Source organism: Aulonocara stuartgranti (genome assembly GCF_965226115.1).
Source record: "Aulonocara stuartgranti genome assembly, chromosome: 2".
Classification (NCBI taxonomy): domain Eukaryota; kingdom Metazoa; phylum Chordata; class Actinopteri; order Cichliformes; family Cichlidae; genus Aulonocara; species Aulonocara stuartgranti.
In genome coordinates this window covers 26,280,442-26,296,403 of record NC_138940.1, presented here as the reverse complement: position 1 = coordinate 26,296,403, position 15,962 = coordinate 26,280,442, and the positions used below count along the sequence as shown (strand labels likewise).

Below are 15,962 nucleotides of genomic sequence, written 5' to 3'. Positions count from 1 at the left end.
TAGCTCTTCCACATTTGCGCGTATTAACGCGTCACTTTATGCTTCATTTCACGTGTGTCAGTTGCACTTGTACACTTGTTAATGCAGAGGAAAAGTGCAAGACAGCTGTCTTTTTCTTGTTAGTGTTTCAGCTCATTGCATATGTGTGAGCGCAGCTGTTGTCGGGCCACTGCAAGTTAAAAGAGGAAAGAAGAAAAAAAAGATGTGGCGAGGAAATCCCCTGCAGTACGCCAAATCCAAGGCAGTCTGCAGCTCTTGCTGCTCTCAGTGGCACACCCAACTTGAAATTGCTCTATTTGATCATAATTACAGGAGATTAAGAGATTACTGCAATAACACTTTGTTAATGTCAATACATACACTGTTCTTGAATTTCCCTTTTGATAATGGGGGATTTTTTTTTTTTTTTTTTTTTTGCTGTAGCAACGATGAGCTCGTACTGCATAAATTAAACAGATTCAAGTTTACATATTTCAAAGGTGCTCAGTTCTCAGAGGGAGTCGAAGATATTGCTTTAGCCGTTGACTTCATGTTGTTATAGTTTTCATAACTGTGGTTCCTTCATGCAAACAAGCCAAGCACTGTTCTGCATGTAGACCTACCACACTGTGCATACACACTAGAATAAGTTGTCTTTGCATTTTTCTCTGTTATACTTGTCACATTATGTGCCCAGTGGCTCTTTTGTATCATTCAGTATTGTAGGTTTTTTGCCATGCATCCTTATATGAAGCACGTGCATGTGCTGCAAACTGCAAGCTGCTGCACATAAATGATTTAAATGTATACAGCTTTCCATTCATGTGTTGGCAAAGGCAGGCCAAACAGTTGGACACACACCAGGTTCTGAGCCTTCAGTATCAGGCCATTTTATGGGTTATGGGAATTCCCCAAGTCTCACAGTAAAATCGCTTCCCCCAATTCACCAGTTTCCTTAAAAAGTGCCTCTCCGATACGAGCTAAATGTGTGGGTGAGTTGTTGTTTATTTGTTTTAACATTTGAAATGTAAGTAAAGAATATTTTAGATGTGTGAATATTTATAGATATGTGATTTTTTTAAAATATAGTTTTGGGTGGGTCAGTTTTTGTTCTCAGTTGTAGGCTGCCCTTTGTTTGCAACAGAATGTTTTGGGCAAATGGAACAGTGAAAACATGCATCACGCTAGAAAAGAAGAGATTTGTGATAAATATTGTATAAAAATCTGTTGTATATACTGACCACAGTGTATATTATCATTACTCTCAAAACTTGTTTTGCGTTTGTTTTTTCCATTTAAAAACAGTTTTCAATATGTTGTGGATTATAAAAACTGAAGATAAAAGAACTCAAATTATACTTTAAAACTGATTTACTCACTATCATAAAAAAATCTGTTAGTATCCATTACACACAGGCCTAGACGAACTGTATTTGTCAAGCTAATACAAAGTCTTGGATTTTATAAAGTCTACAACTTTTTTTTTTAAACTAAAATTGATGTAAGTAACCTGTAAAATGTTAAAATACATTTGTATCTGTTGCCAGTGACATGTAGCCCAATTTTTGAGGTTTTTTTGCATTGTGATAGTCTCAGCAGCAATAATGTCCCTGATTTAATGCCTCGAGAACGATGGCTGGTCACTACTTGGCTAACAAAAGGACTTTTTGTATTAAGTAGCACAGAACTAATGACTATCAGCTGCTAATTTCCACTGCTGGGAGATGAGAAAGCGTCCCTGTCTCAGCAGGGTGAGGTGCCTACTCTGTGCTACAGACAAAAAGGGTTTAGAGAAGGGCTCAAATTTGAGGATTGCTCATTTAAAAAAACAAACAAACAAACATACCATGTGTTCATTCTGCTAGCTTTGTGCAGTGCTTTAAAATATTGTCAAATGTTGGTGGGAGCATAAGAAAAAGTGTGCAGTTTGTCACCCAGCAAGACTGAATGATGGTGACATTTCCTGTATCCTCAGGCCTGTAGTTTTTGTTTTCTTCTGGCAGTCTCAGAGTCATCAGCCTGTTTATCATTTCTGCACACCACAGCAGCCCGAAGTGGAAACACTTTGCACCAAAAAAAAATATGGGCAATGTAAATGTTGGCAGGCACAGGAATGAGGAAAAAACAACTTCTGTGTGTGTGACAGCCACATGAGCTGTGCTGTTGCTTTTTCCTGTAGACACTAAATGGCTCTCTGGGGACCACAGTCACACATTTTTACCAGACTTTTATGGCCAAAGGGATTTGTGTGTGCATATGTGCGTATGCCTATTGTTTCATTGTTGTACGTGGCTTTAGTTGAAGCATGTGATTTTTCACTTGACTTGAAAAGGGCATTTATAGCTGATTTGTGAAAGGATTTTCAAATAAGGCGTGTTGTCTTAAATCACATGCTGTCCACCCACTGTCTCTTGTTTTCTCACTTATTCTCTTTCTTTACAGTAAGATTTTCTGTCAGAGAAGTTAAGTCAAAGACATCAATGAGTAAAAGGAAATTCTATTGAAAGTCAAGCTGATTTCTCTGTTAAAGCAGTTTTAACACTAAGTCAGTAACACACCAGTAGAGTTTTTACATGACAGGAAGTAACAATAATAGAAAAGCTAAACACAAGTATAAGATTAGATGAGGTTTGGTATAAATTATGTCATGTATGGCAGTTTTACTTGTTATTTGTGTAAGATTTTTATTACAAATTACGCAGGAGGCTTCTTAGTCGGGAATATCCTTGTGTGGTTCAGTGTGATTGTGTGTAGCCACAAGCTGAATGATCAAGTATCACACTTTGTGTTTCCAGCTACCAGAGGAACAACGTAAATTACTCCCTGAGGAAGAAACATAACTGCAGATTATCTGTTCGTTAATTCCCACAAGATGTCACTATTGCTCCAAGTGATTAATTTTAGCCTTCTTGGGGGGGTCTTCAATAAAATTGGGACAGTTCTGGTCAAATACAGTGAGCAATGTGTGAGAAACACGGTTTTAAGTAAAAGTTCCATCCAATAAATGATGAGTCTGTTAATTTTGCACTGTACACGTTTTCCTTGTCTAACAATATATGGGTGTTCCTCCTTTCCTGGGACAACACAGATATAACTCAAGTGGACGGTTAATTAAAAAGAGTTAGGTCAGCACTGAAAAAACTAATATTTGGGGTTGATTGTGTTATAGGTACAGTGTGCACTCTTAATACCTCATATTAATGGACTGGGAAAAAAAGAATATAACTACTGTAATATTCACATCTCACAGGCTGAACTCTTATACAAGCTCAAAAAACATAAAAGTCAGTTATTCAACTTATTTATAAAACATATAGTTCATCTTCATTTTATTTGTTATATCACAGTTAAAACTAATCAATTTCTTGATCAACTAGATAGTTAATCAGGAAATAGACAAAACACAGTGTGTTTGAACGTTTTTCAGGAAACTACTTTTTTAAAATGTATTTTTTAACCACATTTACGATTTGCTCATTTTTTTTAAAAATGTAAACAAATGTTTAATTTATCCAGTGTTTCGTTTGCATAAAAATGTGGATGGAATAACAAGTTTTCTTCCAGCTCTAAACTCATCATTACACATCTCTTAACAATAATTTAGTTCAGCTTAAAAAAAAATCTGCGTAACTCGAACTAAAACGTATTGCCCTCTCAGTTCAGAGGAAATATGTGATGCAATCACAGAAACCCCCACCAGCTCCATCTCTGAATTTATCAATGAGGGAAAAAAGTCACTGAGTGAAAAAGGTCGGGGTTTGTCTCATGACTTTGGGGGGATGGGAGTGGTAGTCGGGGTTCAGTGAGTACACAGTAAAAACAATAATAATGTTAATACGAAATATAATTAAAATGATTAAAATTCAAGAGAAAATATAGGGGATTTAAAAATTATTATTATTATTATTATTATTATGAGTCTTACTTACCATCGAATTATTGCATCATTCACTATTTTGCCATATATGGATATTGGTGCCTAAAAGTAGATCATGTGAACAGGTTTGGCAATTCTGGTAATACCGCCACGGTTAGAATACATGTAGAGCGTTTGCTCCAGTGTTTACATTAAGGTCAGCTGCTCCTGTTGGTGCCCCTCTGATAGAGCCGAGCTGCGATTGGCCACGTTGCTGTCAATCATCGCTGTTTACCAAACGTTGCGAGGTGGAATTTCCCAGGTTACAGCATAGACTCAGTAGACCACTTCCGCAATACATGTCTGGGCAGACGAGAGGCCACTGCGAGCTGAAAGGTACCGAGCAAAAAAAGCCACCTCTTTGTTGTTTTGGCTTGGCGTTTATCTCCGCGTTTCCAGCGATTTACCGAATCGATTACAGTCTCTGTAGAGGAAAAATAAGGGGAGTTTAGCGCCTTCGTTTCCCGCACAGTCATCTAGTGTTAGCTAGCCGACAGCTAACGAGGATGTTGCTAGCAATTTGCATGACAACAGCGAAAACTAATATTAGCTTTCTTCAGCCAATCAAGGTAGCTGTCATTTGCTAGATTGTGGTGTATTTGAGCCTGGTCTCCTGGATAGATGTGTGTTACTTGGATTTGCATTACATTTTGTTTTGTTTTGTTATTTTTTTGCTCTGCTTTTGTTCCCTTTTTCCCAGGATAAGAACGTTGTAGTTGTCATAATATGCTATCACCATAGCTAACACATTTTTGCCATATGTCCGACTCTGTCAGGGTTCATAGTACAGCATTTGTCCTCTCAAAGTCGTCGTCGGATTTTTATTTTCCGTCCAACGTTTCGCTCATAGTCTACAGTCGTCCTGTTAGAAATGATAACTTAGAAACAGGTCGTTAGTGTCACGCTGTATAGTATAAAACAAAAAGCGGGTGGTATTAATGTCATTTGAGCATATTTGCTTTTACTTTCGAGCTCCTGTTATAAAACTTTATCTTATGTTCAAGTGTTCAACTTTGAGAGAGAGTACGAGCGTATTTGGTGATCTTGTGGTGTACCTGTTATACTTTCAAATCACCTATGTCACTGACACAATTTTAAGTCGGAACTTAAATATAACCTCACAATGTAAAAATTGCCAAGATTTCTTTTTCCAGTTGTTTACTTTTTCAGCCTGTTAGAAAACTCTTTGTTTTCTGTAAAGGTCAGCTACTCCTGACTTCTTCTGTGTGTTCTTGTGTCTCCTGCTGCGTAGCTTCTGATATTTTTGTTAAGTTAAAAATACCAGTTTGTGTCTTCTTTCCACAGTTCAGAGGACGATGTGTAGGAAGTGAGCAACTGCAATGGAGGGGAAAGGACCGTACCGCATCTATGATCCGGGTGGGAGTGAGGTCAAGGCCAGGGATGAGGCTGGAGGAGGGAGCAGCTATCGGCAGCTGCTGGAGGAGAACAGCATGCTGAGAGAACGGATGAAGGGACTTAAGAGCTTAGGTATGTTTCTAAAGACTAGTTATCTCAAGTTGAAGTTAAGGCCGTGTGCGTCTGTTTGTGTGTCAGTCCTTTTCAACTCCTGGGGGTGTGGTGATCCTTTACCAGAGGCTTGGAAGTTTGAGAGTTCTGTGCAGTATCTAGGATTGCACTCCTCTGGACAGCGACCTCTGACATTGTGCCTGGAATCTGCTGGAGCCATTCTTCCAATCTTGGGGTTACAGCTCCTAATGCTCCTGTTACCACACTGCTCCAGTTTTTCTTTCAGCCACTGGTACTTTTTTGTTTTCTTGTGAACTCGCTTTCAGATTGTGCTCACCACTGGGATTACCATGTCTATCACTGCTGCAATGTGATAGACGAGGCTTTTTCTGCTCTTTGTCATCCACCACTATGGTTAGCAGCCACACGACTGTCTAGAACTTGAAGTCCCGTAGGACCTTAGGCTTGTTGTTCTCACCCATCCTTGGCTGTATCTCCCATCAAGAAGTGTGGCTTTTTATTCCATATGTAGCACAGATGTTCCTGTACACTATCCCAGCCTCTTGATTGTGTCGACAATGCACTACATAGTCTCCGGGGCTCCTTTGCACAGCCTTCAACGTGGGTCCTTGGACCCAGTGCTGTTATTTCCAGTGCTCTTCTGATCTGCATGTGTCCTATATTGACTCATGTGGCCACTCAGCCTAGTTCATGAGACCCTGAGTTGATCTTCCATGTTAAGCAGGTAATTGGCTGGCTTGTAGTTTGATGGTGGGGGATCCTTCATGCTCAGATTGTTCTGGCCTTTGTTATCCAGTGCGGAGGAGTACCTGCTGTTAGCAGTCCCTTTTATTTGTGCTGCCAGGTGTCCATGGTGTGTTAGCTTCTTCATCTATCATCTTCAATTATTTTAGGTCTTGGTGCTGTCTAGCTCTTCATTCTTGAGGCTCGTTGCTGGGTGTCTGCCTTTGTGATCTTGATTGGCACTTTTTCTGTGAGGTTGGTGCTCATAGATCCACCAGCCACTTGGCTTTGGTGTTGTCGTTTCTTCCTCCCAGGTGTTCTTCCATTATTTCTCCAGCCTACTTGGACTAAAAGTAGATCAATATTTTTATTATTGTGGCAGTGACATATATAAGCTCATTGGTTTTAGTGCTATTGGTAGTCGGGAGAGCTAGAGGTAGAGCTGTGTTCACACCTACAAGTATCTCCTGTGATGGGATTTTGTCAGTGAGTGAGGGGAGTTGTGTCCTTTGTTTCGAGTCTACCTTTAATTTGGTCACGATCTTCATCCTCAGCTCAGTAAGATGGAACATCTACTTCAGTTAGACTGCTCTTTTCGGCTCATTATGTCCGTAATACCACTGGATTTCCAACTTCGATGGTGGCTTTCTTTTACTGATGTTAGAGCGCCGAGTTACCATGTGCTTCTTGGTCACAGTGGAAGCTCATAAAGTTTTTTTCCAAAATTTTCTACACAGAAAGTTGAGATTGTTCAGCTTGAATTCTGTAGCAGCAGAAAGTTGAACAGACATTTTAAATAACACATTTGTCATTTAAAACAAATTTGACATAGGCACAAAGACAACATGTGATGTTGTAGCATCATATCCTAAAGTGTCATTCAGCAATTATGGTGAAATGTAGTGAAACCTGAAAATCTGCTTTGGTCATCCAGTTAAAAACTCACATGCTAACAACGTGAATGGCTCAGTGACTAACTAAACGAGTCCTTACTTTCTCACAGAGTTTCTGTCACACGTTGTTTGTTGTTGTGCTGATATTTTTAGTGACAACAGGGTTTGCCAGTAGAAACAAAGCAAGATTAAGTGAAGGTGTTACTAGATAGAGACGAGCTCTCTCCAATACCTGCAGGTGATTTGCTGGAAGAGTCTCAGTCAGAGGCGTCGAGGCTTCGACAGCGAGTGGAGGAACTTGTGAGAGACAACGAAGCCCTGAAATCGTCCAGCTTCGCAGCCAGTTTGTGTATGGGAGGGCCCATTCAAACTGAGACACAAAGTAGGTTTCACATACTTAAAGGCAACGAAGAAGACTTTTCTTCACATTTTTGGATTATTACACAGTGTGGCCAGCATTTGGCTGATTGTTACCATTGATATTCATTTGGTGTATTTCAGGTAATAAACCCTGTTTACATACCACAGCTGAGCAGAAGGAGGAGCAATCGAGCTGTTTAGGAAAGACTCTTCAGCCAGAGAAGCCCAATGTAAATAATTTGTTTCTGCTTTCTGTTCAGGTAGAAATGACCCTGTTATTATTTTAAGACTAGATGTAGGCATTATCAGGGCCTAAAATATAACGTCCGACTGGAGAATGTTCACTTCGTCGTTGTTTTTTGGGATCATGTTCGAGTTGTGTGTGTGTGTGTATATTTTTTTTATAGGATGCCATTTCAGAGTTTGAGGTGGTGAATATGGAGGGAAAGACTTCAGAGGCATTGACAGTACGTACCAGATGAATAGCTCAAATCTATTTGAATCATATGGTTATTTTTAGCATTTATTCTTTACCCTTTAAAAGGATATTATTTTGTATAGGTTTCGGTTTAGTGAGGTTAAATTTAATCATTCCTCTTTATAGCCATTTCCTCAATATTGGACATACATCCTTGGTGTGTTGACTCACCAAAAAACTCAATACTGGTAGCTCCAGCCTGAGTCAGTCAGGGGAAAGTCCAGGATTGTCACTGACTAGAATTACACCGCTGATTCATTCACATACTAAATCCCAGGGGATGTGTTAACAGGACACGAGGCCAGTGTTGAGGTGAACATGTTAAAACCTATGCTAGTGGCCAGCCTGTCACATATTCTAACAAATTTAGCCAACCTTGCTATCTAAAATATATGTTGGCGAAAGTAGAAAAGCTAATTGTAGTCTGTGGAGAGTAAAAATAAACCCAACAGGACCAACTAGTTTGCCTTTCATACAAATCGGCTGCTCCCTTTCATAGAGAACGATGACTCTTACAGAATGGTGTTTTAAATAATTGAGATGTAATTGAGAACACGCTCACTGAGTCAGCTTGAGAAGAACAGGTGACTGACTGGTTACTTGTGTGGGTATCTTCAGGCCGGGTCAGCAGTAGGAGTAATTCCCCTCCTTCCTCAGGAGAACATCGAGCTAGCGAGCCAGCTGAAGAGGCTTGAGAGCTCATTCAGCATATTTGCTGAGGAGTCCAACCCAAACCAGCTGTTAGCGCACCTTGGCCGCATGGCTGTGGAGTTTCATCATCTTTCTTCGAAAGTCCAAAAGAATGAACAGAGGACCTCCCTCCTACAGGTATTGCGCACAACTACTGTGTCATAAAACTAAAAAAATGTGACAAATCACCACAGTGCTTATTATAAATAGTGATTTATAAGTGTTGTAATAGTGCAAGAGCATACCAAGTGTATATACAATGATCAGTCATGTTAAAGAAAAATATAAAATCTGAATTTTGTTATAGCAACTCGAAACTATCACGCTAAATACTACTGCTACGGCACGCTCGGCATAACTTGATGACTTTAAAAGCTTTTTTGTGTGAGATTTGACGGGTCGCGAGAGTAAAACTACAGATGCAATAATACTTCGTTCGGACGGATGTGGTTTCAGAACTTGAAGAGTAATTTAAGTGTGTTTTGTGGTAGAACAAGTATTCTGGAGACTCAATAACTTTAAAAAAAATAAAATGAAGCTGCACGTAGTTGGTGCTCTGTGTAGAACCTCTAAAACATTCAATAAAATATTTTTAAAGTCTCACTACTTTCACTACATGGAACATTAATTTTTCCTCAAAACCCTGTGGGCAACAAAAGTGTTATTTAATGGGATGAAAATAGGAAACTAAAGCTTGATTTATCAGATAAAACAGATGGCATTTCCTTATCTGTTAGATTATTACACGTGACTTGCATTCCGATGTAATTTAAAACTCAACATAAGTTTATCTTTGTGCCACTGGGTTGATGGCATTTCTGGATATATGATTGAGTACAGATAATAAGAAAATGTCAGAACGGTGTTTAATATTGTCCTCTCTTGGCTTTATAGACTCTCTGCGAGCAGCTCAGACAAGAGAACAATGAGCTTCGAAAGAAAATGGAAGAGGATCATCATATCAGGAATCGAGACTTGGAACAGCTGAGGTAATGTTTCTCCTTTTGATGTGACTGTGCTACAAATAAAACAATACTATCGCTCTGACATCTTGTTCTCTTTTCTTCTGATCTGTTTTTTAACTTTTTTTTTGTGGGACTGTTTTGCTTCTTATCGTTTGATTTTATTTCGAGTCAAATTCTCATTACTGTTAATAAAATATTTATCGCCTAATCTTTACTTTGCCCTTGATGTTAACAATTCAGCGCGCTTTCACTTCTGAAGGGGATTACTCCAGGGCTTTCTGGTGTTGTAGGTTCTTCCCAGAAGGCCTCCAGTAGCTGGAGCATGATGACGGCCATGTCTTAGAATGAGACCTAGTTCTCAAACACTATCATTTTCATTTTCATGCCGGTGTAGACAGGAAAATCAGAAACTTAAGGAGTTGGTCACAGGAGCGGCAGCAGCAACTGCGTTGCCACCTGACGCTGAAACTCCAGAGGCCAAAGAGGAGCCGGTGAAGGAGGAATCTGCGGCTGTCCGACCCAAAATGGAGGCCACCACACCGCAGAAGGTAGTTTCAGTTTAATTAAAATTGATTTATTTAAATTTGTATACATACATTATTTGCTGTAGCTTCATATTTAAAACATTTCTATGAAGTTTTTTTTTTTTTACCTAAACCAGTTTTTAATCTGTGTTCTTTTTAAAGACCTTTAATTAAATTATTCTCAATACAGTAATCTTGTGACTGAGAATTTCCCACTCGTGACCTCTTACAACGTGCGTAATGTAGTAATGTTGTGGATTTAGGAATATTTTATGTTCCCCCAACCCCCCAGAGTGGAAAAGCTGCAGAGAAAACCCCAACTAAACCTTGTGATGTCGAGGTGTATGAAAAGAAGATCAAGCTTTTGGAGAAGCAGAGAAAGGATGTGAGTCTTGCTTGCTTACTTTCTTACTTACTGCTCATCCTCTTTTGCCATAGGGGAAAGTCTGTGTATTTTGTTTCCTACATGTTCAGTGGTGTTTGTTTCGCTTTCTGGCTTCTTACAGGTGCTGGAGGTGAACAAGCAGTGGGACATTCAGTGGAACGCCATGAAGTCACAGTTTGAGCAGAAGGTACAGTAATGACTTTACAGCTGCTGTGACGGGTGTGGGAAGGCGTTACGGTGCTCTTGACTGCTTAAAAGAATTTTAAATTTTTTTAGATTTCTTTTCTTATTTTCAATTTCAGGCCTTTCTTTCTTTTTTTTCTTTTTTTTTTTCTTTTAACATTTTCAAAATATTGAATCACCTGCATCAGTTAGCTCTGTTTGGTCCAATTTAGTTCAAAGAGATGTTAAATGCTCTGTTGGACTTAAAGTAAATCACTTGTACCCAGTATGAGTGATTTAACAAGTGTCAGTACAAGTGAGATACCAGTCACAAATTTCATTGGGTGTCTCTCCATAACACCACACTCAGTGATCTGTGTGTAAAATGGATTACATGCTATGAAAAGCTGAAACTTAACTAAAGAGTTCCACTGTATTCATTTCAGCATATAAAGAAACTAAGGTTGGTTACCTGTGGGGTTCAAATATTGTCTTAATTACTTATTTTATGAATTAAAGTTGCTTCTGGTGTCTGTAACAACATTTTTTCCAAGTGATGGTTGAAGTTAGTTTCAAGTGTTTTGCCAAACTAAGAAAAAATATTACTGATCACTGAGCATCGTGACATTAATTAGGTAAAATATCGTGATTTAACAGAAAAACAAGCAAAAAAACCTATGATGGGTGAAGTGACAGATGGAAAGCATTTTATAATTTGAAAAAAACTTTAACAAACAGGACTTTGAAGTTTGTGTTTATGACTTGACAGAGAAGCAGCTGTGTATGTGTCTAGTTCTTTCTTTTCTTTTCTTTTTTTTCCTTTTTTTTTTTAAATGTGCTTGTCCAGTGGAAAAGGTGCAATCTTGCAATAGCTTGCGATCTGAACATGCTTACCACAAGGCCTGTCACACTTCAGTAAGAATTCCCCTTACCTCTCCGGTACCCGCTGACTTCCTGCTGTGGTGCAGTCAGAGGGCAGCAGAGACACACAGACGTACACACTCTCACACTGACACTCACACACCTATGTTGTGCACACCCACAATTATGTATAAACCTACATTCACACTTCGTTCAGACAGGGACACCGTGCAGCTTTGGGTTATAACCACAGAACCCTAGATATATCCATTTGCGTCACTCGGTTCGTTCATATGTTACACAAAAACAGCAGTGCGTGTTTGCGAATTTGATGGCTTAGTTGTCTATTTAGATAACATTTCTGAAGCTAATACCGGAGGGTTATTACTTAATCGGTTTTATTTATTATTAGGCACTTTATGGAAATTTATAAAAAAAAATGGATCTTTAACAGCGTGATCATTTCCTAAACTAAAAGATTGCCACTTTTCCTCAGATCACAGACCTCAGACAACGGCTAGCCGAGTCACAGAAAACTGTGCTTGAGCTGGAGGCTGAGCGGGAGCAGAGGCAACGTGACTATGACAAGAAGCTGCTGCTGGCCAAGTCCAAGATTGAAAATGTCCAGGTGAGAATACAGATGTGAAAAAGGCCAGGTGAAACTGGTCTAAACGAAAGCAGGGCACAGAGTGACTGTGGAAAAGGTGTTTTTAAAGCCATGGGGTGTGTGCGCGTTCGTTCCAGGGGGAGAAGGAGTGTTTAAACACTGAGACGGCCGAGCTGAAGCAGAAGATCCGCTACTTGCAGGATCAGCTGGTGCCCCTCAGCAAACAGAGAGAGTACCAAGAGAAGGAGATCCAACGCCTCAACCGAGTGAGTGTGGAAGAGATGCAAAAAGAGTAATCGGGCGCAGGGACGTTTCTGTCAGGGTAACATTGATTTGTCTTATTCAGGCTTTAGAAGAAGCCTTAAACCTACACTCACCTTCATCCTCCCAACAACCTCCTGGCCAGGGCAACTTTGCAGATGCGGCCAACAACTTTAAGAAACAGGAGCTGCTCACTCAAATTGCTGTACTTAAAGAACAGGTCAGATAAACAGAACATTTACACACACTCCTGCAGTTACGTGTGGATTTCCCTTCAGCTGCTTTTTCTTTCTTTGCACTTCAGGTAAAAATCTTTGAGGAGGACTTCAGAAAAGAAAGGAGCGACAGGGAGCGAATGAATGAAGAGAAAGAGGACTTGAGGCGGCAAGTTGAAAGACTTCAGGGTCAGATTACTAATTTGACCAATCAGGTAAGATCGTGCTCATGTAACATATTTTTTCCCCCTGTATATAATGTGACCAGGAAAGCTTTAGCTTTTGTATCATTTTTCTGCTAGTGGCTATTCTAGCTGACCTGCCCTAATATGAGGTGCTTTATTTTTCTTGTTGTGTACTTGTTGGTGTGGCGCAGCTTCATCAGGCGCAGAACGAGTGTCAGAGAGAGCGTACAGAGAGATGTAAGCTGGAGAGACTGCAGATGCAGCATCACAAACAGGTACTGCTAGTGTTACATATACACTGAAATGGTGGATTAAAGGGCGCTGTCACACTGAGTAGGTGAAATATTTGTTCAGTGTGGCTCCTGAAAAGAAAGTGCCAATAGGCTTGCAGGCTAGTGCCCCCTAGTGACAGAATGGTGGAAGACTAGATTGACTTGACTGTAGTAGGTTCATGCCGAACGAATCACAAGAGCCTCACTGCAGCTAGCTTGTTTCGGTCAGTGCATTTGGGAGCAGCGAGGTGAACACTGGCACGCCTCAGTGGGAGGCAGAACCGCAGCAGGGTTGAAGGTCAGCAGCGTCCCGTGCCACAACAGGGCCGCTGCATTCGCTGAGAGTAGCCACAAAGCACTGATTGGGGATCACATGTGTACTTGTGATCCCTCGTAGGGGCAGCAGCAGGAAAGACGTACCTCAGACCCCACGTCAGACTCAGTGAACGGCCCGCTGAGCCCTCCCTACTGTGGTCCCTTTGTGCAGGTGGGACCGCAGGGCCTTGAAGGTTGGCCCATACACTTCCCTCCCCGGATGCCCAATGCAGCAGGTGCCGCAGCCGCAGCCGCCGCAGCACCACCCCCTGTACGAGACTTCCAACCCGTTACCCCGGTAAGGGCGCTCTAAAGCCCCTCTGTCTTTGTCTCTGGAGTGACTCTGGTTCACTGAAGAAACAAGGCTTTCTTTTTTTTTCTTTTCAATTTCTCTCTTACCTCTACTTCCCTTACTTGCTGGGGGCAGCACGCTTACATTCAATAACCAATATTAGGTTATGGCAAAGACTTAAGGGCTGCTGATTGCAACGAGTAAGAATAGAAATTTTAACAGAATTGTTCTGTTTTTGTTTTTGTTTTGTTTTTTAAATCAGGGTTTTCCTTGGCAGTTGTCATTCAATCAACCTGAGAGGGGGTTGAGAGGGGCCAGAGCAGTAGGAGAAAGTTCACGACCACCACCAGAGAATGCAGGTAAGTTACAACCAGTCATATGTAATTTATTTCTATTGCACAATACATGATGGTGTGTATTCAAACAGATGTACTCTTAAAATGTAGTGGAAAAACAATGAGCCAAATTTTGTCATTAGTTATGCTTAAAGTTCTTCAGCTCAGAGGTGTAAACTATAGTGGGGTAAGGCTTATTTATGTTCATATGTTACTTTGGTGTCCGTAGATCAGTCAGCGGCGGCAGCAGCAGCAGCAGCAGCGACAGGAGCACCTGGAACAGGATTTGGAAAAAGGGAGCGACAGAACATTGACCCTGGAAAGCACTAAAGCATCACCGTACCCACTTAAAAGGAGCCTGGGTAGTAGCATGAAATCAGTTTGTTTTTGAGTTGACAAGGTGTGATTTGATCTATAATTTTCCTACTGAACTGTAGATATCCTATTGTAATGTTGTTTATACTTGCGTTTTATAAGGCTATTTGTGACGCTATTCTGAATATACACATGAAATATTGTTTAATTTTTTTTTTTTTTTTTTTTTTAAATCGGCAACTTTAAGTCATTTGTTAAATAGGTTGGAATAATTAACATAGATTTTTTTGTTTTGTTTTCCAGACAATATACCTATGTGATTGTCTATCTGCAAGTATGTAACAAGTAGTTTGTTACTTGTAGGGTCACAGGAAGCCATTCCCCAGTAAGACTAAGACTACATATACTCATTCCAGCCATGAATGATTATATAGGTACACTGAATCATAGAGCTTACAATGTGAATGTTAATTGATTTGAGGGTTTTCAATACCATCGATGTTATAGAACTGTCCCCTAACTGTGTAACTGTTCAAAAGTTGTTGTTGAAATACAAAAATTTTGGGAAATGAATTTTGATGGTATCACGCCAAAAAAACAAAAAAAAAAAAAAAAAAAAACGATTGTGATTACTGATAATTTATTTATAACCTGCTGTTTTGATAGTTGCATTGACTAAGTGTAAATCATTGTCTTTAGTAATGCTGTTCTTTCTATGTTGTTAGTGTAATCCCAATATATTGTAGCTATTGACATTGTATGTTTGTATCAGACACAATACGCAGTACATACACAATTTTTTTTTTTTTTTTTTTTTTTTGGTAATTTCTCCCCCATGATGATGGACCTAATCTCATTAAACACTTCGACTTGATTTGACCACTCATTCCGATATTTATGCTCATCTCACTGCATCCTGTACCACTGCACACAGCATATCCCCAACACAGTACCAAGAGATTACAGCAGCCGCGTCCTCATATACCTGTTATGTCACATAACCTCGCTGAGTTGTACTTAGCAGTACAAAATATCCAAATTCAGCTCAAGGAGCAGAATGAGGACGATTTTCATCAGAATTCGTAGGCCGTGGTTAAACACCCAGTTACAGCAGTACAGCCACCCCAGAGGATAAAACCCTCTGTCGGGATGTCTCGACTTTTTGTTTCCATCCACTTCAACAACCAGCAACCCACACCTTGCCGACTGACCTGTGAACTGCTCTAACGCAGTCAAAGTCGCAATAACAGATAGCGGATCCACACCTCCAGGTCACACTATTAGGAAAAAGTTAAATCTGATCTCCAAATCAACAAGCCTTGCCTGTTTAAACTGAATGCCAGTTACGATTACTTAGTATAGTGTATTTTGACTAGTCAGATGAAGGGCTTCAAAAAAAAAAAAAAAAAGGTTTGAAATGGCTTACTTTTATCTAGCAAGATATCAACAGGGAACAAAATCAGGATGGGCTAGAGCTGAGATATTAACAGAATTGCACTTTGAAAGGTATGCTGTAATTTATGGCAGATGTATTTTCCTGGTTTTTAGCCTTTTTTCTTTTTTTCTCTTTTTTTTTTTGCTGTAGGAAAAAAGCACATGTGAGACTTTTTGTATTTGACTGGCTTAATAAATCTATTCTAAATGTCTCATTAGTATCTTACCGTGTCTTGTTCCACAGAGTACATCGTTTTTACCTTTCTGTGACACAACACTCATGTTTGTTTCTCAAAAAACTGCACAA

The 15,962-nt window shown here is 39.9% G+C and overlaps 1 protein-coding gene across 5 annotated transcripts; it reads left to right on the top strand.

The window, feature by feature from the left end:
- Positions 1 to 866: 866 nt before the first annotated feature.
- On the top strand, positions 867 to 15,870 carry tnip1 (TNFAIP3 interacting protein 1). 5 transcript variants are annotated; one of them, XM_082508387.1, is made up of 18 exons: positions 867 to 971; positions 5,201 to 5,383; positions 7,238 to 7,381; positions 7,501 to 7,589; positions 7,767 to 7,826; positions 8,456 to 8,665; positions 9,422 to 9,516; positions 9,887 to 10,040; positions 10,309 to 10,401; positions 10,523 to 10,588; positions 11,921 to 12,052; positions 12,169 to 12,297; positions 12,378 to 12,512; positions 12,597 to 12,722; positions 12,884 to 12,967; positions 13,362 to 13,577; positions 13,834 to 13,930; positions 14,136 to 15,870. In XM_082508387.1, the coding sequence occupies exons 2-18, from the start codon at positions 5,236 to 5,238 to the stop codon at positions 14,234 to 14,236; spliced, it is 2,079 nt and encodes a 692-aa protein (XP_082364513.1). In that variant the 5' UTR covers positions 867 to 971; positions 5,201 to 5,235; the 3' UTR covers positions 14,237 to 15,870. The 5 variants fall into 5 exon arrangements, with proteins under 5 accessions (XP_082364513.1, XP_082364516.1, XP_082364514.1 ...); XM_082508388.1 differs by lacking the exon at positions 867 to 971 and adding an exon at positions 4,069 to 4,231 and having other exon boundaries at positions 8,495 to 8,665; XM_082508386.1 differs by lacking the exon at positions 867 to 971 and adding an exon at positions 4,069 to 4,231.
- The last annotated feature ends 92 nt before the right edge of the window (positions 15,871 to 15,962 follow it).

Bases quoted from the DNA above. Each gene is read 5' to 3' on its own strand.
- tnip1 (XM_082508387.1), top strand. From the start codon at position 5,236: ATGGAGGGGAAAGGACCGTACCGCATCTATGATCCGGGTGGGAGTGAG. The intron at 7,382-7,500 runs GTAGGTTTCACA...GGTGTATTTCAG, and splicing joins CATTCAAACTGAGACACAAA to GTAATAAACCCTGTTTACAT. The intron at 10,402-10,522 runs GTGAGTCTTGCT...GGCTTCTTACAG, and splicing joins TGGAGAAGCAGAGAAAGGAT to GTGCTGGAGGTGAACAAGCA.